Below are 25,456 nucleotides of genomic sequence, written 5' to 3'. Positions count from 1 at the left end.
ACATAGATGAGAATTTAAGACATTAAATTCATAAGCACAACACTTCTCTTTAAATACAAACAAGAATTTTTTGATTATTGTAACACATCAAACTAATACCTAACACAAACACACTCACACACATTAATACGAGTTGCAGAAAGAAAGAGAGGAAAGAATGAGTTGTAAGAGTGAGATAGATGGTGAAATCCCATTAGGCAGGGTTATTAAATTTATATCAATGCACCAGTTCAGCTAAGAACCTCTACTTGCATTTGTCTTTGCTTTCTTTGGGGATTCTCTTTGTCAGCAGTTTGTTAGAAAAGGGGAGTTCCCTTTCGTGGTCACTACGAGTTACGTCAGTGACGACGAATGGGGTTTCGCTTAGAAAGCCTATCAACTTCGAGTATATAAAACGAGCCAATGGCAAAGAAATGCCATGGGTCTGTGGAATTTGCATAGCGTAACTCCGCTCCACCTCGTGGGTATATAAGGAAGTACGCCGGCAACATGCAGATATGTTTTAGCTTCGGAGCCAAGTATTCACTTCACTCCACAAGCCAAATCTGAGATCTTCTCTTCACTCTTCAAGACGAGCTTCTCTCCAGGTGTTGGTGTGACAGCGAGTTCCAGCGAGTGCACATTCCCTGCTGATCTGTGCAGTGATCTGCCAGTGTTTGTGTGTTACTCTCCCTGGTCGCTTCAACACTCTGCGGAGACTAATCCTCTCACAAAAGAGCTTGCACGTGGCACGTCTTTTTAAATATGCCTCGCCCGTGCACTTCTGGTTGTGGTCGCGTTGTGTCTGACTCTGATGGGCACAATCGCTGTCTTGCATGTCTGGAAGTTGACCACGCTAAGGCAGCGTTTGTGGATGAGTCGCAACCATTGCAACGCTTAGGTCTAGACTCCGTGATCTCATCTGAGGGAGAGTCCCCTAATCCACACCCAGATCTACCTCCTCCACGAGAGCTGGTACTTCAGCTGGTGGCCAGGGTGACCTGAGGGCGATGGTGTGGAACAAAGCGCAAACAATTCCACGCTCCACACCCCCCTCTCAAGCGCTGCAACTCGAGAGCGTTCCGACTGAGCCGGGTCTCTTTCGGCGCTCCAGAGGACGACACGATGTCAATCGCTGCATCACAAGGTGGGCAGGAGTCCTCGGGAGATGACGATTCGGCTGTGCTGCCGCCTTGGGGCGTGCCAACATTGCCCAAGTCTGATCCCGAGCTGACGGCCATGCTTTCCCGGGCAGCCGCAGCCATTGGGCTCGAGTGGTCCCCGCCACCCGGCCCTGTGCGCTCGCGGCTGGACGATTGGTTTTTGGGTGTGCGGCCGCTGACCCCCGTCAGCGTCCAACCCCAATACCTTTCTTCCCGCACGTGCATGAGGTCACAAGGTCCTGGAAGACTCCCCTGTCTTCCCATTATCGCCTGGCGACCTCCTCCGCCTTTCCTCCTCTCGATCAGGCCGCTGCCAAAGGGTACACTGGGGTTACCCAGGTTGAACTTTCTGTTGCGATGCAACTGTGTCCGCAGAGTGCTTCTTCCCGTGGCAACCCAAAGCACCCCTCCAAAGCCTGTAGGTTCTCCTCCACTCTCGTGGCGAAGACCTATAGAGCCGCGGGGCAGGCCAGGCCCAGATGCTCAGGGACATGCACATTGAATAACACGGGGAGGCGGGGCTTATGACCTATACTAGGACCAGTCACCGGGGGGCGATCGAGACGTTTTGGCTTCACTTTTCAGGGCTTGTGCGGCACTTCGCAACAGTGCGGTCAGTATCTTAGACACAGTGATAACAGTGCGGCTTGTGCGGTCTTCGCAACAGAACAGCTTGGTTACGACCTATCCTGGACCTGCGCGTCTTGAACTGCTCCCTTCACAGGATGCCATTCAAGATGCTCACGGCCAAACGCATTTTCGAATGTGTGTGTGGCCGCAGGATTGGTTTTCAGCAATCGACCTGAAGGACGCCTACTTCCATATCTCCATTCTACCTCAACACAGACGGTTCCTATGGTTTGCTTTCGAGGGGCGGGCATACCAGTACGTGGTTCACCCATTCAGGCTAGCCCTGTCTCCTCGTGTCTTCACGAAGGTCGTCGAGGCAGCCCTTGTTCCTCTACGGGAACACGGGGTTCGCATCCTGAACTATCTCGACGACTGGCTGATCCTAGCTCACTCTCGAGACCAGGTTTGCGAACACAGGGACCTAGTGCTCCGGCACCTAGCTCGTCTGGGCCTTCGGGTCAACTGGGAGAAGAGCAAACTCTGCCCCGTGCAGAGGATCTCTTTTCTCGGTATGGAAATCGACCCGGTCGCTATGTGCGCCCAGCTTTCGAGCGGGCGCACGCAGTCACTGCTGACTTGCCTGAGACAGTTCGAGGGCAAGAGTGCGGTTCCTCTGAAACTATTTCAGAGGATCCTGGGGCATATGGCATCCGCAGCCACAGCAACGCCGCTCGGATTGCTTCATATGAGACCGCTTTTCAACACTGGCTCCGCGATTGATTCCCGAGGTGGGCATGACAACAGGGCACGCTCCGAGTCCCAGTGACTCCAGCCTGCTATCAGACCTTCACCCCGTGGTCGAACCTCAGCTTTTCGAACCTCGGATGCACTTGCCGCCGCAAGTATGCATTTCCCCCAGTGAGCCTTCTTGAACAGACCCTGTGCAAGATCAGGGAGGACGAGGAGCAGGTCAATATTTCCAATATTCCAATATTCCACCCTCCGAGTCATATGTGTATTCTGTAAATTCTGTAAGATATGCTTCCCAGTGTACCTTGGTATTCCTGTGTTAAGTAGGAGTCCTTCGTCCGTGCTAGCCTCACGACAGGGATCTAAACAAAGTATTAACTTGAATGTGCAGCAATTTGTACAAATAGAGAGTCTGTAGGCCTCCTATATGTATTTTAGCCATTAAATAAGCGCATTTAGTTTCATATTTGTTAAAATATTATAATGTTATTTTTTTCCATCTATGTTGATTATGAAATGTGAACATCACGAGTAAGATAGAATGCGCAATATATCGGGAAACATGGAGTGGGTCAGACATGATTTTGACCACTTCCTTAAGTTTTGTTTTGTAGAAAGCCTTTCTTTAAAGTGAATTTCGTTTTGTATAAATTGTATCTTAATTTTAATAAATTTTTAATAAATAAGAAGCAAATTTAGCAGACAATATAATCATGACATGGAGGCGCCGGCGCACCGCGGTCACTTGCATTGGGCGTGAACTGGAGCGCATCTCAACATAAATTAACCGAAACTCAGTGTATGCCTCACAGACGTGAGAAAGCTTAAAATATCTTTAAACGAAACAATGCAAAACGAAAATAAATAGGCTACTCTCTGATTATATAATCCATGATGTGCATTTCTCTCTGTAGGCACATTCACTACGGATATGGCGATCGTCAACTTCATCTTTGCAGCCGACACTGACAGAAAACACTAGTTTATTAATAAAAATCAATGCACGCATGTCACCGGATTTACAAATACACATCTTGCTTGTTGCACGCACACATATTTGTCGAAATAACGAGATATTATGTTGAAATAACATTATTAATAATAATAAATCTTTAATAATATTTGATTGAATGTTGAATGTTGTGCTTGTTCAATTTAATTAATTTATATTTTAATTGTGATAATTAAAATATTAAATATTAAGTGGCCAATGTTTGCTCATTTATTAATAGTATTTATATATATAATATATCTAGCACCCCCTCAGCACCTGCGTTAAAAAATTATCTGGCGCCGCCCCTGGTAATAACGGCCCAGGTATTAAAAAATGGACGGGTTTAAATCGGGATCGGGCTCATAATTACAGTTAATGTGTCGGGCTGGGCTTGGACACAACGTGCACGGGCTTGGGTAGGGTCGAGCTAGATTTTTTTTGGGGCCCGATCTAAGCACTACCTCTTTGGAATTGGCCAGGGAGGGGCTGTCGCGAGGAGCATGAGTTCGGAGAACCAAGTCCGGGTGGGCCAATGAGACGCAACCAAAAGGACCTGCTCCTCGTCCTCCCTGATCTTGCACAGGGTCTGTGCAAGAAGGCTTACTGGGGGAAACGCATACTTGCGGAGGCCCCGCAGCCAGCTGTGCGCCAGTGCATCCGTGCTGAGCGTGCCCTCAGTCAGGGAATAAAACAGGCTGCAATAGGAAGAGTTGTGGGAGGCAAACAGATCGACCTGTGCATCGCTGAACTGTTCCCAAATCAGCTGAACCGTCTGGGGATGGAGTCGCCATTCTCCAGGGAGTGGCTGAAACCGTGAGAGCTTGTCGGCTGCACGGTTCAGGTCTCCCGGGATATAAATGGTTCGAAGCGACCTCAGATGATTCTGACTCCATAGGAGGAGGTGGCAGGCGAGTTGCGACATACGGCGGGAGCGTAGACCACCTTGTGTACGCTACTGTTGCGGTATGGTCTGAGCAGACTAGTACGTGTTGGTTCTTGAGCAACGCATGGAAGTGATGCAGAGCCAAACGTACCGCCAGCAATTCAAGGCAATTGACATGCCAAAGGTGCTGGGGTCCTTTCCAGGAGCCCGCGGCAGCATGTCCATTGCACATGGCACCCCAGCCCGTGGTGGAGGCATCTGTTGAGACAACAGCATGCCTGGAAACTCGTTCTAAGGGCACTCCGGCCCGTAGAAAGCTGAGGTTCGTCCACGGGGTGAAGGTCTGACGGCAGGTCAGAGTAACTGGTACTCGGAGCGTGTCCTGTTGCCATACCCACCTCGGGAATCGACCGCAGAGCCAGTGCTGAAGCGGTCTCATATGAAGCGGTCTCGGGTGTGGCCCGAGCAAGCATCATCAGGGCAGTTTTCCACACCGTAACCCTTAGGGTCACCCTGGCCACCAGCCAAAGTATCGCCTCTCATGGAGGGGATAGATTGGGGTGTGGCAGAGGGGACTTAACCTCTAGTGAGGTCACAGAGTCTTGACCGCAACTCAGCGATGGTCATGTTCCCGCAGTGAGAACATGATTCGTTCGCGAACACTGCCTTGACGTGCTCTAAGCCCAAACACGCAAGACAGCGCTCGTGCCTATCAGAAGATGAAACGGAACGACTGCACCCAGAAGTGCACGGGCGAGACATCTTGAAAAAGATGTGCCGCGTGCAAGCTCTTTTGTGAGAGGAAGCCCAGCAGCATGTACTGAAGCGACCAGGGAGAAACACAGCTGTTGCAGACCACTGCACAGATCAGCAGGCAGGAATGTGAAACTCGCTGGAAAACGTCTTTACGCCAACACAGACTGGAGAGCTGCTCGTCTTGAAGAATACTCGATGATACTCAGAGAGAGTTCAGGCTACAGGAGTGAAGAGGACCTCTTGGCTCCGAAGCAAAAACATATCTGCATGTTGCCAGCGTACTTCATTATATACCCATGTGGTGGGGCGGAGTTACGCTATGCAAATTCCGCAGACCCATGGCATTTCCTTGCCATTGGCTCATTTTGTAATACTTGAGGGGCTTTCTAAGCGAAAGGGAACCTGGTGTTTACTTCCGATTTCATTTCTAGGGAGAATAAATGTAATTAAAATGAATATCCTTCCCAAGTTTTTATATTTATTTCAATCTATACCTAGTTATTTAACAAGTTAATTTTTTCAAAGACTTCAATAAACACCTTTCAAAGTGTATTTGGAATAATAAAATGCCTCGAATCAAAATTTCCAAACTAATGAAGCCAAAGGACAAAGGTGGGATCGCCTTGCCAAATCTTCAGTTATATTATTGGGCAGCCCAGATATAAAATGATTAGTTGGTGTAGTGAGAGGACCAATTCTATCTGGTATAATATGAAAGCAGCAACTTGCTCTCCACTAACAATTAGATTTTTTTAAGAACTATACAAAGCTAAAAAATATTTTGGAACATTATATCAAACACTCTTCAGGCCTGGAGAGATATTAAATCAGTTTAAAATACTCGACTCTCTTTCCTTGTCTTCTCCACTATCTTTCAACCCTGATTTCCCCTTAACATTACAAAATATTGGGCTTTCGACATGGCTAAAACTGGGAATCTCTAAAATTTCTTGTCTATATTTAGAGGGAACTCCAAAGTCTTTCCAACAGATTGTGGAGCAATATAAAGTCCGATAAAGATATAAAGAATTTCTTCAGTTGCGACATTTTTTTAAACTAAAGAAAGACAAAGGTGAGTTAAGAATGGACGTAACATAAATTGAAGACCTTTTACTATATCCAATCTGTCTAAAGGGATCGATATCAAGGACATATGACATCTTGTTGCACCTCTGCCTTGCTGGGACTGAAGGAAGTCTGGGAGAAGGACATTGGTCAAAACCATATAAGAGAATAATTGGACCGTTGTATGTGATAACTTGTACCCTAAATGTACCTCCCTTGGGATCCATGAGCTCAATTTCAAATTCTTTAATAGAATATATCTTACGCCAATGCGCATTAAGTGGATGTTTATCAACGCGACAGGCCTGTGCTTCAAGTGTAATAAAGATTAAGGCATAGCATGCATTGTTTTTGGTACTGTGACAAAATGTTGTCAAACTGGAAGAAAGGGCATTGTGTAATGGAAGATCTTCTTGGACTACACTTCGATATGACCCCAGCTTTGTATTTATTGAATCTTAATGTGCTCAGTCTGTTTTAAAAAGATGTAATACAGTTAATTGTTGTCCTGGAATACTTAGCTAAAAAATGCATTTTGTTACTTTGGTCTGCATCACAGGCTCCATCACTTAAAATGTGGACATCACAAATTGATACATGGTTACCACTTGAAAAAATCACCTATGACAAAAATCTGACAGATTCTGGCTCATATGGTCTCCCCTTTGGGAATGTATAAAGGAAATCCCTTAACAGGCATACCGGACCGCTTTTAATCTCTGCTAATTTTCTTTGATTTCCTATCTAAAGGATGCTCTAAGTCAGTGTGACCTTGTTTATCTGTGTTGGTTGTTATTTTTATTTCTTTCACTTATTTCTGTCTTTTATGTTTTGTACACCCTGTAACATGAATAGATCTTTATGTTGTGATACTGTAAATGTTAATTTTCAACTGTGGGCAAACAATAAATAATAATTTTTTAAAAAGAACACTTATATTGAAGAAGCAAACTGCTTTTATGGCATTCAAATGACTGATGTTAACCACTCAGTTTGATTTTACTCAAAGCAAAGAAACGTGAGGTGTTCTTAAACTGTAACAACTTACTCTTTGCTTACTTTTTTCCTCTTTCTCGAAGGCTCAGAGGACCATGATTACACAGGGACCAGCCTAAGACTCAAGAACAAATTAAAACAGGACTGTGAGCGGATATTGGTTGGTAATTCACAGACGGGTCATCAGAAATACCTGAACGATATTTACACAGATCTATACATGGTGGAGAATGAGACTGGAGGAAGAGTGAACAATCATGAGGTGAGACAGATCGAATTGAATCTTAATCAATTTGATGTCAAGAACACACCAATCCAGTGCAAGAATATTTTCAAAGTCCATGAGGAAAGACGAAACAGAAAAGTGCTGACAATGGGGATTGCAGGGGTTGGTAAAACAGTGTCCGTTAGTAAATTCATCCTTGACTGGGCTGAAGGAAAAGAAAACCAGGATATATCCTTCATTTTTCCTTTTCCTTTCCGTCAGCTAAATTTGATCACCAAAAAATTTAGTCTCATGGAATTGCTACATGAATACTTCTTCAGTAATCCTGAAGAACTGCCCTTTCTTCCTAAAGGTGATGGTAAAGTTATGTTCATCTTTGATGGGCTGGATGAATGTCACTTCTCTTTGAGCTTTATAGAAGACAGATTTATAGATGTTCACGAAAAAACAACAGTAAGTAAGCTAATTACAAGCCTGATCAAGAAACACCTGGTTCCCTCTGCTCTCATCTGGATCACATCCAGACCAGCAGCAGCCAGTCTAATACCCCGAAACTACATTGATCAAGTGACAGAGGTGCGAGGATTCAACGATGAGCAAAAAGAGCAATTCTTTAAGAATAACAGCAATACTGAGGTTTCTGGAAAGATTATCCGTCACATCAGGAAATCTAGGAGCCTGTACATCATGTGCCACATCCCCATCTTCTGCTGGATCTCTCTCACTGTCCTTCAGCCTCAGCTGGCTCGAGAGAGCAATGACAAATCACCCACAACTCTTACAGGCATGTACACAAACTTCTTACTTTCACAGATGCAGCAAATGAAAACAAAATACATTGATGATCCTGAACTTAAAGCCAATACCAGGTCTTTTGATGAGATTATTCTGAAACTTGGGAAACTGGCCTTTCAACAGCTGGTGAAAGGAAAACTGATTTTCTACAAAGAAGATCTTGAGGAATCTGGACTAGATGTCAGCGAAGTGTCTGTGTTCTCTGGGCTATGCACTCAGCTATTTCAAGAAGAAAAGGCTGTTTCATCAAGAAAAGTTTACAGCTTTGTACATCTCAGTGTTCAGGAATACCTTGCTGCTCTTTATGTGTTTTTGAGTGGCAAAGATGAGCAATCTGACCTATTTACTCAATCCTTGAAAGAAAAACTGGCATGGAAACTGTCCAAAAAGCCACTGTTTCAGCTTCATAAGGCTGCAGTCAGCAAGGCTTTACAGAGTGAGAACGGACACCTGGACCTTTTCCTCCGGTTCCTTCTGGGTCTCTCACTGGAGTCCAATCAGAGTGACCTGAAGGAACTACTGCCAGGACTGGAACTCAGAACAGTGAATGTTAAAGACACTGCTGACTATATCAAAAACATAATAGAGAAGGAGAAATCAGTAGAGAGGACAATAAATCTCTTTTACTGTCTGAGTGAACTGAAAGATGACTTTGTGGAGGAAATCCAGAAGAATCTGAGCTCAGGAAAACTTTCAGCACAGAATCTGTCCTCTGCTCAGTGGTCTGGTCTGGTGTTTGTGCTTCTCATGTCAGAAGAAACTCAAGAGATGTTTGAACTGCAGAAATACAGAAGATCTGATGAAGCACTGATGAGACTGCTGCCAGTAATAAAAAACACCAGAAGAGCACTGTAAGAGTATTTATTTTATTTTATTTTTTTTATCATTTATATACACTGTTAGTAGTTTTATTTGGATCTTGATTTTAATTCTTGATTTAAATTGGTGACTTATTTACCAAGACAAATAAATTCAAATAATAAATCATCCTGGTCTCATTAGGTATAAAATATACATTTGTTTGTTCCTTTTACACCAATTTTAATTACAATATAAAATTTAAATGATGTATTTAGCCACTAATCCCACTCCTAAACCTACCCATAACCATTTTCCCCCCTGTTTTTTATAGATTTTTATTATAAACACATATTTCTTTAAAATATGTACAGTAATAAAGAAAAAAAATTATAGACGTGATATTAAGATAATTTATTTATTAATGTCAAAAGCGCTACCAAAAGTAGTTCAAATGACGATGTGTTGCAGTCGAAGTCCTCTCTGTTGGTATATAATAGTTTTCTATGAGATACAGTAATAGTACATAGTAAGTAGATGAGTAAACTGCATTTAAAAAATGTGACTGAAAACATGTCATTGATATGACCATTGAATACAATAGAATCAAAACATTAATGCCCCAAATTTAATATTCATGATAGGGCTGCCAACGTTAATGCATACAATATATTTTTGTCCAGTTTAACACGTTAAAATATTTAACGCAGCATCCAGTTTTTCCATCATCCTTTGGCTAACGTTACATTATATGATCCCACTCTTCATGCAAATGCTTTTAAACCATTCAAGCACGACAACAACGCGCTGTCTGTGAGTGTCCTGTCTATGTGACACACACACACACACACTACACACAGAAAGTTGCGCGGCAGTATCGTGCGCACAGAGAACGCGCCAGAATACAGTTCTCTTTCGCGCGTTAACAAACAATAACACAAAATGATGTCAAAAAGTCTGTTTTGTCGAGTATCCTCATAACATAAGAGCAGTCTTAAATTAATTAAATAAAGTCTTAAATGAACGTAAAGAGGTGTGAGAGAATGAAAGATCCGGGTCATGTTCGTCAGCGGCTGGTCTTATAGGGACAGCAGCCAATAATGCTATCTGTCAGTAAAGTTAATCAAAGAAGAAAGGGAACAGAGAAAATTACTCACTGCTCTTGACTAAATAACTTTTGTAGCTTTAATAAGGATTAGTCTATATTAAATCTAATGCAGTGCAGACTGGATATGTTAGACAGGAAGGATATACACATATTTATGTGAGGATTGTTTGAAGTTCACTTAATTTAAGTTATATTTTTTGAAGCCTAATAAATGTTAAAATATTGATAGCTTTCAATTACTCTGTAATGTTGAATGAGTATAATTCATGTTTAAAATTGGGGAAAAAATTTGATACTGGCTATTCATAAAAAGATGCCATTAAAAAAGTATTTAAAATATACTGTCTTTTTGTTGTCTCTAAATTAATTTGGAGATTAACTGTGAAATTATTACATTATAAAATATATAAACAAAATATAAACCTATAAAAACGTAAGTGTTGTTAATTGCGATTAATCGTGATTAATCACAGAAAAACGATTGTGATTAATCAAGTTAATTTTTTAATCGATTGACAGCACTATGAATAAGAATTCGTACACATTTGTATGTCTGTAAAGCTGCCAATACGTAATTAGTTTACGTTTTAATGCTGTCAATAATGTAGGTTTCAGTGTGTATGAAAACGTATGTAAATGTAAGTGTGGTGAAACCACACTTAATGTAAAAATAGATACAAATCCTTTTGAGATCACCTTGAATAAATAAGTGATGATATTAAATGCCAATGTATCTCCATCATCAGGCAAGTTGTGCACAAGATCTAGCCATTTTATTCTTAATTGTATTATTTGTATACATATATTGTATTACATATTATTCTTAACTGTTTCATAAATTAAGGAAACTGAAAATACTGGTTTAATGTTTAAATATAAACTAAAGGATGCATTTGACATTTATTTTAAAGCATTAAATGATCTCTTACATTCAGTAATCACAGAACATCTGATGGTTTTAGCTTTGCAAACATCAATACGGTAAAATGCTTTTCGAAGTTATCTGTACTCTAGATTATAAACCCTACCGGATAAACTCATTATATTGCTGTTTGTTCTTTACACAGGCTACATTGCTGTAATCTCACTGCTCAATCTTGTGAGAGTTTGTTATCAGCTCTACAATCCTCACACGCTGTTCTGAGAGAGCTGGACCTGAGTAACAATGACCTGCAGGATTCTGGAGTGAAGCTTCTTTCTGATGGACTGAAGAGTCCAAACTGTCAGCTGGAGATACTGAGGTAAATGGGTTTCTATAAAAGAATTAACTAAATGGTATCACAGTAAATGGCCGTTAAATTTTAAATCCAAATGTGGCATTGATCGAATACAAGAAACAAGAGACAAAAACAACATTTGCAGGCATGTGATTTTTTTTTTTTTTTTCATATACAGATGGCTGTAGGATTGTTTACATAAATCTTTTATATCATGATGTTTACATTAATTCTCACCCAAAATAACTGTTGGTGATCGCTTTACTATGGTTTTGAATGGCCTTGCTATTAAAATTATTTATATAATTCATGTCGGTTGGCCATGATTATTTGCCAGCATGGACAAGATAACAGATACTACGGACACTAAACTGCAGAAAATAACAAATCTGATTGTCAAACTAATGTCATGTGTACTGTTTCTGTGTGTGTTTGTAGATTGTCTGGCTGTATGGTCACAGAAAAAGGCTGTGGTTATGTGTCTTTAGCTCTAAGTTTAAACCCCTCACACCTGAGAGAGCTGGATCTGAGCTACAATCACCCAGGAGATTCAGGAGTCAAGCTACTCTCTGATGCACTCAACCATCCAAACTACAGACTGATCAAACTGAAGTATGTTGAGCTATTACTAATCAAAAACTAATACTCTATGTAATATGTAAAAATAAATTAAAAATAATCTAAGAAAGGAGCTGTTTACTTACAAAGCAATCCCTATTGTGGAGTTAATTATGTGATTAAGTGATGATTGAGCAATGAACACCTGCTGTTAACAAGTAGAATTACTGAACAAAAGAAGAAAACAAACAAGTTCATAATTTGTTTGTTTTTTACAGTAATAGGAGCTTATAAAATGTATTTTCAAAATATTTCTGTATATAATCTGTTCTAGTTTTTTGTAATATATGATCTAATACTAAATTATCATCAAGGCAGTCAATCAAATGAAGGCATGAAACAATTTAATTAATATTTTAATGCTGACATTGTTACGTGTGGTGGTGCTAAGGCTGCGTTTACACTTGGCATTAACATGCAACCTGTATCTGGATGTTGTCCACATGCACTTTGAAAAGACAAGTGTAAACGCGCTTCTGATCGGAATGTTATCCGATCAGCGTGTCCAGGTTCGGAGGTAGTCGAGGACGCATTGTGATCGGATCTCAGTGTAATGTAAACGCAATCCAGCCTGCAATCATGCATTCACAGGTGGACGTCACACAAAACCCCGCTCACTGTCATTATTACCTGTAGCTCAAATGAGGGGAATATATCATTAATAATTAATCATACTGGTTATGATAAATTATTACCTACACATTTTAAATGGCCCAAAAAGGGTATACATATCCCGTATATTTGTATCTCTATATATAGATAATTAACCACAACGAATTATAATCAATTATGAATATACAGATAGGCTATAGATCAAATTTCAGAATAACCTACAGAATTAATTTCACATCGAATAATCCGTTCGTCCACCGAACCGACCATACGATCTTCTTATCAACTCTCAAGGAGTATTATTCTTCTTATAAACTCTCAAGAAAGGCTATTCTTCTGGTCATGAAAAATAACTTTCCTGTTCTATAAGATTACTAACTTGTAGGCTACTCAACAATATAAAGCTTGTAGCTTAAGATCACACATTTAAGAGACTTTGTTCGGTGAGCAGCAGACAGAGACAATCAAGCGTATAATGGGTTTTAATAAATGAAACTATAAAAACATACAACTACATTTAAACAAAGACTATATATAAACAGAATAACGAAAGTAAAGAAAGAAAGAACAGATCACAGAATGGCAAAATATCACAAACAGTTAACCTTTGAGAGCCAGCAAAGAATCAAATCACCTTAAAGCAGGGGCAGACAACCTTAAACGCATTTAAATCTCGATAGAAATAATACTTGCATGGATCTTTGGTGCTGAGCAAGAATGCGTGTGTGTGAGTGTCCGTCCTAAGTGTCCGTTAGTTTGAAGCGTTCTTTCGGTTCTTCCGGAGCATGTGTCGTTCGCGGGAAGTTCAAACGGTTTACTTGTAAGCAAAGTTGCCGAAAAATTCAGGCTAAGTCCATTTCACTCGTAGATAGAAATGAATGAGCCCGAGACTAAGACAAGGCGAGAAGCCGGAGATAAGACTAAGACAAAAAGCTAAGAAAACAAAAGTAAAACACAAAACAAACTTAGAGAGGACAAACTTGAAGAACTTGAAGAGGAAGAAAAGCAAGCGATGATGACGGTGCATCGTCCTTTAAGGAAATCGTAGTCCACACCTATACTGGGTGAACCGACCAATAGAATTCAGAAACTTTGAGCGGGAGAGAGTTTCTTTGTCTCCTCTTGACAGCCTAATTTGCATGGTTTATGATGGTGTTAGAATTCATCATTTCTACTCCAAAAGATAGTATCCTACTTTATATATTTAGCTTAGGCAAACTGAGAGGTTTAATTCGGTACCAACATCGATATGCCTGGAAGATACAAACGTAGAGATACATTCTTATTCTTTAAAATAAGCTAGAACACAACTAGAAAGTCATAACTAGGCTAACATAAGGGGGGAAACATACATTCATACAGAAATCTATTATATACATTTTGGAAATACTTATATTCTGAGTTAAATGCCAAGAATGTTTGTGTATGTGTATTAGGCATTTTGGAGAGGTCTCTCCCTGCCACCTGGACTTTCTTGCTTGCCGAGAGAGGGGAGATGAACTGATTACGATCTGTTTGAAGCTCACGATGGAGCTTGGAGGTGTTTCTGTTTAATTTCTACCATGCCACAAACGTGTCAAAGGGAGCAATTCAATCCAGACTCATTGGCGCTAAACTGTGATTTACATGAAATGAGTCAATAGGTTAAAAGCTTTCTGAATCTTAGAATGAGTAAGTCATCGTGTTTTCATCCATACGCTACATCCCCCTCCTCTCTCAAGAAATTGCTGCACGTAGCTGTGTGCGAAGTACATCGCAAATATACTGAAATGTTTGCTTTCGCACCCTAAAGTTGCAGAACCATACATTTTTAGTGCTGTAACAATATGTGATATGAAACTGAAATCGCGACCCTCAGATCCACGAACCTGTGTCGGGTGTGAGAAGGCAGAATCACGACACAGCCCTTCCAACTCCCAGAGTTGTCCTTCCCATCCAGATCCAATGCTACCACATCTTTAAATTACTATTGGGCAATTCCAGCGTTATGGACATGGCATTTACAGTCAAAACTTGAAAAATAAAAATATATACAATAATATACAAAAATATCATTCTACACATGCGTTTTATATTTAAAATGAGGGAAATACACATGCGTTACGTACGTGACACAAAAAATCTTTAACTTTTAGATGGCAAAATATTTTTTGGTAATTCTGTGAATTACACTGCGCAAACCAAAAGTAATACTACCCACCGGATGAAAAAGGGTTGGCTCTCCACAAAACAGTTCGCATTTATGAGGAAAAAACAATGTTATGGACGTGACAGTTCTCCGTTACGGACGTGACCGTTCTGAAAGTGGCACTAAAAGATTGCTTTAAACCTTTCACAGAGACCTCAAACAGGCATTTAAAACAACAAATATTAAAGATTGGCATATCAAGCAAAATAATATTCGATGATTGTTCGAAAATCGTAGGCCTACCTCTCCCCCGACATGCCCACTGGTAACACGGCGTTCGCTCAAATCCCGCTTCTGACATTAAATGTCTCTGTACTGTAGGCTAAGCCTATGTGTTGTAGCCTAGTCATTAAAGAAAACGATTTAGTTTCATATTTATGTTTAAATAAAATAATTTTTTTTTTTATTTCATCTATGTTGATTATATGAAAAGTGAAAAGATCGTAAGATGCGCAATATATCGGGAGACAAATGGAGTGGGCAGACGTGAATTTTGTTTTGTATTAATTGTATCTTAATTTTAATCAATGTTTCATCAACCAAATGCCTGGATTTAATAAATAAGAAGTAAATATCGCAGGCAATATAATCAGGACAAGGAGGCGCTGGCGCGTGAACTGGAGCTAGTCTCATAAATGAACCGAAATGCAGCGTATTATCTACTTGCCTCACAGACCTGAGAAATATATAGAAAGCTTGAAATGTGTACTTTTAAACAAAACAATTCAAAATGAAAGAAAACCGACTAGTCTCTGCTTATGTAATCCGTATGAAATGTGCATTTCTCTCTGGCGCGTTCACTAGCCTACTGCGAAGATCGCGAGTCAGCATCGTCAACTTCATCTTTGCAGCCGACACTGACACAGAAAACACTTGTTTATTAATAAACAATTGAAATGTCTCCTTGCTATATTTGACATATTCATAATCATTACTTTTGCTGGTTCTTTGTGACATTTTTCATGAACGCGTCACCATCGCTCAATAGTTATTATTGTTCTTTGGTGTTCAGTTTATACAGGTTTTTCAAATGTTATTTAATAAAAAAAAAAAAGTTAATTGAAGATTGTAAATGAAGTAGAGTTGTTGAGTTGCTGATGCACTGTTGACTGATGCTTCCAACATTGAAGTTAGACGTTTGGAGTTAGCTTTTGTTTTCATTCTTTTGAATACTACACCACTTTAGATATAATGCTAACTTTAAGTAACTCTGCAATTACATGTCAACTACCTCTCATTAGAGTATTAAAAGACTCTACTTAATATCTTTTAACCATTTATTTTGAAGGTTTCCCCAACAGACAATCTACTGACTATGAAACTTTGCAAATACATGTCAACCTATTCTAATAACCTGAACCCTAACACCTAGCGTAAAGGTCAACTAATACTCTACTGAGAGTTAGTTGGCATGTAGTTGCAAAAATAGTGAGGGCAGCTGAGCGTGTCATTGGCACATCACACTCAGTGACATCTACACTGCTCGACTTCAAAAGAAGGCAATCTGCATTTTAAAAGACGCCAATCATCCTCGACATCATCTGTTCTCCTCACTACCCTCTGGGAGAAGATACTGATTAATTAAATAAATAAATAAAAACAGACTGAAAAATACCTTCTTCCCTCAGGTAGTTAAATGCGTGAATACATTTTCCATCATACCTGAAACTCATGCAATAAAAAGAAGTGCAATAACATCACTGTACTGCACGATCATGCCCACTAACTCTTATGTTTATGTCCATTATGTCCATCTTTGTAGTTATATCTTATTTTGCATTCTAAATTATGTCTTTATTTGTTTGGATCCATTTATCTATTCACATTTACATTGTCTATCTCTTTCAATTGCTAAACTTGTTTTGTTGTTTCTTTAACAATGACCAATAAAGATCTATCCATCCATCCATCCACCCATCCATCTACAGAACAACCAGTGAACATTAACAATAACAGACAACTGAACAGGACTAAACAGGCTTAAATAAGCACCAAACAAAAGGGCTAATTAAATAGACACACCTGGGGCCTGTACCATGAAGCCGGTTTAGGTGGCTAGCCAGCTATGTTTCAGTTTAGTTTCCGCCAACCCTGGGTTTTAGGTACTATGAAAGTAGCTTGGCTTGAATCGGTGTTCATTGCCATGGTATCTTACGCTGCACGGCTAACCTGCTCCGGGGCAGGTTATGTTCTGGATTCAAGATCTCAGACTGAAGTTTGACCAATCAGCTGAGAGCAAAGAAACATAGGTGACGTAACTTATTCCAAATCCTGTGACATCTCAGCGCAAATTGTTTGACGAGCACTTCGTCGAGAAAGAGTTTTTAGCCAGACAAAATCCCCTTGCCTTTCCTGATAGTTACTTGTATGAAAGATACAGATTTTCCGCGGAAGGAATGTCTTATCTTTGCGAACTTCTTGAGCCGCACATAAAGAATTTAACACGTCGAATTCATGCACTTACTGGACCGCAAATATTGCGTTGCAGTAGGGCTTTTATAAAATTGCCGGTAAGATATATTGATAGGGTGACATCACATGAACACATTTTAGTTTATTTTTTCAAAAAGCAAATTGCACAAATGTACTATACAATATAATACATGTTAAGAATTATTTTAAATCTTTATTATTATTCTGTTAATCTTATGATAGGATTCCCTAGCTTTCTTAGTAGTACAAATACGTTCTATATTTATGTAAAATTATGTATATATGTATGTGTAGCCTATGTGTAATATAGCCTATAGCCTATTTTTATAATATATAAAAAATGTGCATGTATAATTTTTTATATATTATAAAAATAGGCTATATTACACATATAGGCTACACATACATACATAATTTTACATAAATATAGAACGTATTTGTTTAACTTACACATTAACAATCAGCAATCTTTCTCCAACAGTCTTCTCTTGCTTTGGCAGCAGAGACCGTATTGTTTTGAGCTTGAATACATATTTAAATTCATCGTAATTCTGAATGATTATCTCTTGCTCCTCCGCGGGAAAATATATCGCTCATGCTCTACCCGTGATTGGTTGTTCAGTGTCGACGTCACTCTTTTATGTGCACGCGCGCGTGGAGTAATCATAGCTTAAGGATCAAAGCCTGAGTTGACAGAGAAAGTTGATGAGCTGCATCATGGTACCAATAAAGCCTGATTGCATCGGTTTGGTTTTGTCAACTCAAAACTAATCCTGTAACCCCGAGTTTGTTCAGCTACCTTCATGGTACAGGCCCCACAACAGAATAATAAATCAGTAACCATGGTGACAAACAGGCAGGGGACTGAGGATGACAGAATTAATTAACAAAATAAACAGGCAAACATAAACTGAATACAAAGAAATTTAAGACAGAACAAAACCTATTATACCCTCCACCCCATTTTTCTTTTGAGGAGCTTGAGCAGCCTCCTGGCTGAGCTCTGGGGCAAGAACAGACACCAGTGTAGACTCATGGGCTTGAGCAGGCTCGTGACTGAGCTCTGGGGCTGGGGTCGACACTGGACTGGGCTCAGAGGCTGATGTAGATGTGTGGAGGAAGAGCAAGCTCTGAAACAGCTTTGAAGAGGGCTCTGGAAGGGCTTTCTTTGGAGCGGGCTCTGGAACTTCTTTCACCGAAACGGGCTCTGGAATTTCTCTCACTGGAATGGACTTGGAAATTTCAGACACTTGGCTTGGGGCTGTCTCACAGTCTTTCTCTTCACTTTCCACAATGGGGAAGGGGAATCTATAGTGGACAAGCACCTATTCTACAAAATCCTAGAAGCTCCCCCAGACCCATCCCCGGGTAAAATATACAGAGGCTGGTGTCATCATAATGGGTGAAAGAGACCAGATCTAAATGCATTTGTGTGTGGGCCTCGAGGGACAGATCCCCATGGGAGAGGAGGAAAATCTTCAATGCTGTTATTCTGTCACATGCTGGTCGCAGCTGAGATGAAAAAGGAAACAGGATCTATGTGCAGTAGTCTTTATTAATAACAAAATCGAAATAACAAAACTACTCTGGTTTCTTAGAACTTCAAAAGCGTAATCAAAATAACCAGTTAACATTAACAATAACAGACAACTAAACAGGACTAAACACAGTGCTAAAATACATAGAAAACAAAAGGGCTAATTAACTAGATACACCTGAAAAGAATACTAAATCCATCAGTGACCATGGTGACAAACAGGCGGGGAATAGAAGATGACAGAACTAATTAACAAACTAAAACAGACAAACAGAAACTGAACACAATGAAAACTAAGACTAAACAGAACCTATCCGTGACAGCAGAACTCAAACCAAATAAAACTAGCACATACGGTGCTAATGTCCAGATTCGATTCCCGGCTTAAGGGTCCTTTGCCGATCCCGTTCCCCTCTCTCCACACCACGCTTTCCTGTCTGATCTGTACTGCTCTATCCAATAAAGGCATAAAAAGGCCAAAAATATAACTTTAAAAAAACGGGATGCAGCCTTGGTCAGAAGCTACAAATCATTTGAAACAGTTTTTGCGCTATGTTGGGGCCTGAATTCTGACTTAAATTTTTCACAAATATCTTTGTTTTTTGTTGTTGCAAAAAAACACAACTGAACAGACTTTGAGCAAAACATTTTCTAGTATTTTCGACATTAATGGAAGATTTGAAATGGGTCTGTAATTAATTAATTTGGATCTAGTTGTGGTTTTTTATTGAGAGACATGACCCAGAGTTAGAGATGAGTTAATAATATTGAGAAAGGGCTCTTCTGCTACAGGGAACAACTCCTTCAGTAATTTATTGAGTATTGGATCTAATAAACATGTTCCATTTCATTCGATTTCACACATTTTAGCCTCCTCATATAGTTTGATAAAAGTAAAATGTGTATAAGTAAAATGTGTATAAGTTTATGTAAGCTAACAATAACACGTTAATTAATGTAAGAATAAAAAATAAAAACTTGCTCGCAGAAATGATATCCTCTGCTGGATCAGGCCGCACTTGGCATCACATTCTTTTTCTTCAGTAAATTCAAGGAAAATTCCGTACACTGCATCTTCTTCCAAACTAAAAAAAAAAAAAAAAAAAAAAAAAAAAAAAGATGAAACTGACAAAGTCTAATTGTTTGTTTATTGAGGTGATAGATGCATTTAAAGGTTTACATGGCTCACATGGACGATTATAGTGTGGTCACATTACAGATAATGAGCAGAGACGTGATAAACTGTACCCTCTAGTTGGTTTCATACGGATTACATAAAAAGATCAAATTTATTTTCAATATGACACTTCAAGCTTTCTAAAGACAAATCTCTCATGTCTGTCTGGCAAGTATTTGCTGATTACGGAAGAAATCGCACCCTGATTATTTTCTTTACTTTGCAAAAGCACAAAGTTTGGTTATTGTGAGTGTACAAAAAAGTAGACCTTTTAGACTAATTTAGAATGATGTCTTACACTTATCTGTATGACCAAAAATTAAGAGTATTTTTAAAAAATGAAGAAAAAATCCAGTACAATGTGCCGGCGTGTCTGTTGACCACAGGGGGTTAATACTTTGCTTTACATTGCTAACATGTTTTAACAATTTTCTAGCATGCTTTAGCATGTCATATTATCTTGATTATCTATTTCTTTACAATCACTGGAAGCCAAAAATCATAACTGAAAATATAATTTGATTAATTACCCTGCCCTGTACTTCCCTCTCTCTCTTTGTGTGTGCATTTACTGATTTAATGTGGCTGCGTGTGTGTGTTTTATAGTTTGGATCATGGAGGATATTTCCGGATCACAGCTGGACTGTACAAATGTACGTATACACACGCACGCACGCATGCACGCACAAACACACACACACACACACACACCCTTTGGTGATTGTTTTTGCTCTCTTTTTGTGTCCAGATGCCTGTGATCTCACACTGGATCTAAACACAGCAAACAGTCGTCTCATTCTGTCTGAGGAGAACAGGAAGGTGACACATGTGAGAGAGTATCAGCCATATCCTGATCTTCCAGAGAGATTTGATGAGTGGTCTCAGGTTCTGTATAGAGAGAGTCTGTCTGGACGCTGTTACTGGGAGGCTGATTGGAGTGGAGATGCTGTTATATCAGTGACATATAAAGGAATCAGTAGGAAAGGAGGCAATAAATCTGTGTTTGGACGCAATGAAAACTCCTGGTGTCTGATCTGCTCTGATGACGCATTCATTGTCTGGCACAATAATATGTTCACTGGCATACATGTTCCTTCCCGCTCCTGTAGGAGAGTAGGAGTGTATGTGGATGTGTCGGCCGGCACTCTGTCCTTCTACAGTGTCTCTGGCACACACACACTCACACACTTACACACATTCACCTCCACATTTACTCAGTCTCTCTGTGCTGGATTTGGGGTTTATGGTTCAAACTCCTCAGTGTGTCTGTGTGAGATTGAAAAGCCTACGAGTAACAACAGAGACATAACACACACACTTGACTGAAACACTGCCACTTTATATACTGTAGTGTGGTCAGTTACCCAGCATGCTTTGCAACCCAAACAAACCAATTGCTAATATTTTCACGAGTGTTAATCTATTAAATGTAATCTACAAATCATTAAATACATTTAAATATGAAGTGTATGTGTATGTATAATTTGTGTCATTTTATGAATTTGTACATCTTGTTTTATTGTACTCAAGAATTTGTCATTAAAAGTGAACCTATACATAAAATTGTCCTTAATTAGTTCAAACTAAGACTCTGGTTCATAAAACTACTATCTGAAGATGATTCTATGTTCCTTTCATTCAATTTCAACAAATACTTCATCAAAACTCCATAAATCAAAAATATATCAATTAAAATATTTCTCAGAGGTACAGGGACACAAAGTTATGGACTTTCAAAAAGACATATTTTTTCAGGATCTCCATTTCTAATAAAAAGTGTAACATTTCTAATAAAAGTTTAATATTTTGGTTGACTGTCTGCATTTTTTGTAGCTACAATATTTACCATGAAAAATTTACCACATACGCAGTTTACCACATACACACTGTATGCAACTGTATTTAGATAATTTGGCTGAATGGATTTTTATGAGATTTTTATTTATGTACTGGCTCAGATCGGTTAAAGACCATACTTTGAATGAAATGTGGGAGCTTCAAGAGTTAAATAGATAAATGAATAAAGAGTACAATATTAAATGAAGGTCATCAAATATATAGTTTTGTATTATATCATCATGTTATTTAAAGACGTCTGAAATTTGTTACACTCAGACAGGGCCGGAGTGGGGCCACTTTTCAGCCCGGGAGTTTCAGGCCCAAGACCGGCCCACTTTTTCCATGGTGGAATTCCAAATTAGCACTTTTTCTAAATTGGATAAATGAAGCAACAGTTCAGCTATTGTGTAGTTTGTATTAATACCATGGTTCAACAAATAATGTAAAGGTTAAATAATAATTCACTTAGACTTTATAAGAAGCAATTGCGACTTTATCACACAATTCTTACTTTATATTTCGCAATTCTGACTTTATAACGCGACTTTATATCACACAATTCTGACTCTATATCTTGCAATTCTGACTTTATAAGCAACTGCAACTTTATTTCACGCAGTTCTGACTTTATATCTTGCCATTCTGACTTTATAAGAAGCAATTGCGACTTTATTTCACACAATTCTGACTTTATATCTTGCAATTCTGACTTTATAACATACAATTGCGACTTTATATCACAATTCTGACTCTATCTTGCTGACTTTATAAGCAATTGCGACTTTATTTCACGCAGTTCTGACTTTAGGCTATATCTTGCAATTCTGACTTTATAACACGCAATTGCGACTATTTCACACAATTCTGAATTTATATCTCGCAATTCTGACTTTATAACACGCAATTGCGACTTTATTTCACACAATTTTGACTTTATATCTCGCAATTCTGAGAAATAAAGTCAGAATTGCGAGCTGTAAACTCGCAATTGTGAGATAAAAAGTCGCAATTATCTTTAAAAATGTTTTATTCTGTGGCAGAAACAAAGCTTCCATACCTCCTGGCCTCTTCCTCCCATCCATCCTCCCTGACGCGTACCGTTACGGTAGGGCCGGCCCAGCAGCTATCGGTAAGCGCCGGCGGTGCCGCGGTAGCCTACCTGAGAAAACGTTTTGGAAAAGACGTGTTATGGACCCAACCAACTCTATAGGAGGGGAGGGGAGAACTCCCTCACATGGTACAAACCATGCAGAGGCTGCGCGCTGCGGTGTCAGAATGCGGAACGTGTGTAGCCGTGACATTGAAATGTGGAGAAAAAAAAAATTATATATCCTCGACCGGCCCAAAAGTGAAGCGGCCCACCGGGAATTCTCCCGATTCTCCCGATTACCCACTCCGGGCCTGCACTCAGAGATTGAGATTTTGCCATGTAAAAGAACACGATTGGGTGACCAATTTAAATACAAGTTTTGGAGCTCATCATAAAAGGAAAAATAATTGTTGAGTTTCATTTACTATTACTGGATTGAGATTGAAAAGTGAATGTATAACAATATACATTGTGCTGATGTATTTGTGAGGATTATTTAATTATAGTGTGCTTAGTTAATTAAGAGTAGTTCACTGCTTTTTCGGCATTCTGCAAAGAAGAACTTGCTTTATTAAAATAAAAATTAGGAACTACTACTGTCAACCAGATGTTACAATTAAGAGACATTTGAAAGAGGTGACTGAAAAGCAGACAAGATTTCTCATAGACAATTGCGGTCAGAATTTATTACATGTGTTAAATTTGATACAGTACATGCGGCTCTCTTGAGTGTGTTAATTTTTTTAGGATAAAACCAGACAATGGCTTCTGGGACAGTTGCCAATGTAAACAATAGTGACTACACTGTGCAACAAGAGAGGGAGAGAGAGGACATTTACTGATACTTCTGGGGGGCTTGCATGGAGAAAGACTGAGTTAATGCAGAAACGACAATGGAAACAAGCTGCCATGAGAGACAAAGAGAGAAGCAACTGCATCCAGAGTCAAAACTCCGATGCCCCCATCAGATCCTCGTCACAGACTGACAGACCAAATGCACTGCATGAGAAGAGACACTGAAACAGCCAAATGTGTTCAACTAACTGATGATATAAGAAATACTTACTATGTCTTCTTGTGTGCAGATACTGCATACTCAATGATCATGTAGCATCTGGACCAATCAGACACACACAAATTATTCATTATATTTAATGAATAATCCAGCAAACTCGCTCTCCCAACAAAGGTCTGTGAAACTTCCCCCAAAACTAACATCACAAATGAAGCTAACACACTGGCAGAACCTGGTGTCCTGTTACAGGACACATTAATACTGATAAGACTTTTTAGGACCCCAAAAGGAATTTGCTAAGAGTTGTGAATCTCACTTAATTCTTACTGAGAGGGAGAAATAAACCTTTTTAATCCTATATATTCTATATATAACCACTTGAGAAATGTATAAACATGTATCTAATTTTCCCATCTCATGATTTTCCTTTTATGTGGTTTGGCCTTTGTACTCTTTTGGGTTAATGTTTCAGATATGCATACTATGGTTAAACAAAATTATATGTGTAGAATGTTTAGTCTCTATAAACTCCAATCTTCATCCCCCATTTGTTAATTTACATTACATTTTGCTAACTTTGTGATGCATTAGTATTATAAGAATCTTGAAGATTCTTTTCTTAAACACCCAATCAAATAACATGTTCAAAGGCCTGCTTGAACAAAGGGTCGTAAAGAAATTCACTCCAAAGGGAACAACTTCTTATTGGCTCACAGCCATCCAGAGGGTGTGACATCTTCACGCTTTAAAAATCATTAATCACAAGATCACGTCTCTTAGCCTCTTACTCTCTTAGGGCGCTTTCACACTAGCACTTTTGGTGCGCACCCGGGTTCGAATGACGTCAGAGTTCGGTTCATTTGGATGATGTGAACGCTGTTTTCCGAATTCGGGTGCGCACCCGCGAACCGTACTCGAGTCCGCTTAAAAAGGTGGTCTGGGGTACGGTTCATGTGAACTCGGGTACGGTTCGCTGCTGATATGAACGCAATCGTACCAAATCGCGGAAGTGAACCGCTATTGATGGCGTATAATCTGGTGCGTGTGTGTTGAACAACTGTAAAAGGGTCTATATACACTTACCTTGACGAAAAGCGGGATTGACGCACTGCAAGCAGAGAAATGATTTCTGCTAGCCTCCACAAAAATTGTCTTCGGCGGGCGGGCGGACATCCCGCTGTCTTTGGAACGGTTTTAATACTTTTGAGGCAGACAGACGCAAGTGTGTTTCTGTATCTTTTCTCTGAAAACAAAACCAAAGGTTAAAAAAGAAGAAGAACAAATGTGAAGCGAGCAATTCTATCCATTTTGACGCCTTTTCATAGCGGTTACCAAGCAACACGAGTACGCGCCAGCTGCAGCTTGATGACGTAAGCGTACCGCGGTTCGGATACAAATAAAATAATGTGAACACAGTCTATCGGGGGCAGGGGGAGGGGGGAGCAATCGAACTCGGGTTCGGAACAGGCAATCGAACCAAGTGTGAAAGCACCCTTAGTCCCTTTCTGAAATCCTGGTGTGATGATGATGCTGAACTTAGTTTTCTTAGTCCTTAGTTTTCTAAGGACCCCCAAGCTTTTGCCAGGCTGCGGCCTTGTCTTTCCATTCACCAAAGGTCCTCTGACTCCCACTGGTTCTCTCTCATCA

At 39.7% G+C, this 25,456-nt stretch overlaps 1 protein-coding gene across 3 annotated transcripts in view; it reads left to right on the top strand.

The window, feature by feature from the left end:
* LOC309496042 (protein NLRC3-like) overlaps positions 1–21,672 on the top strand; it is a 30,488-nt gene extending 8,816 nt beyond the window's left edge. For all 3 annotated transcript variants that reach the window (XM_082165975.1, XM_082165974.1, XM_082165973.1), the window contains 5 exons: positions 7,240–9,028; positions 11,151–11,324; positions 11,739–11,912; positions 20,472–20,518; positions 20,614–21,672. In XM_082165975.1, coding sequence (XP_082022101.1) covers positions 7,240–9,028; positions 11,151–11,324; positions 11,739–11,912; positions 20,472–20,518; positions 20,614–21,191 — 2,762 coding nt within the window. In that variant the 3' untranslated portion in view covers positions 21,192–21,672. The remainder of the gene's footprint in view (positions 1–7,239; positions 9,029–11,150; positions 11,325–11,738; positions 11,913–20,471; positions 20,519–20,613) is intronic.
* Positions 21,673–25,456: the final 3,784 nt, after the last annotated feature.

The sequence above is a fragment of the Leuciscus leuciscus genome, assembly GCF_965113295.1.
Source record: "Leuciscus leuciscus genome assembly, chromosome: 4".
NCBI lineage: Eukaryota > Metazoa > Chordata > Actinopteri > Cypriniformes > Leuciscidae > Leuciscus > Leuciscus leuciscus.
The sequence above is the reverse complement of the archived record's forward strand: the minus strand, read 5'-3'. Positions and strand labels throughout refer to the sequence as shown.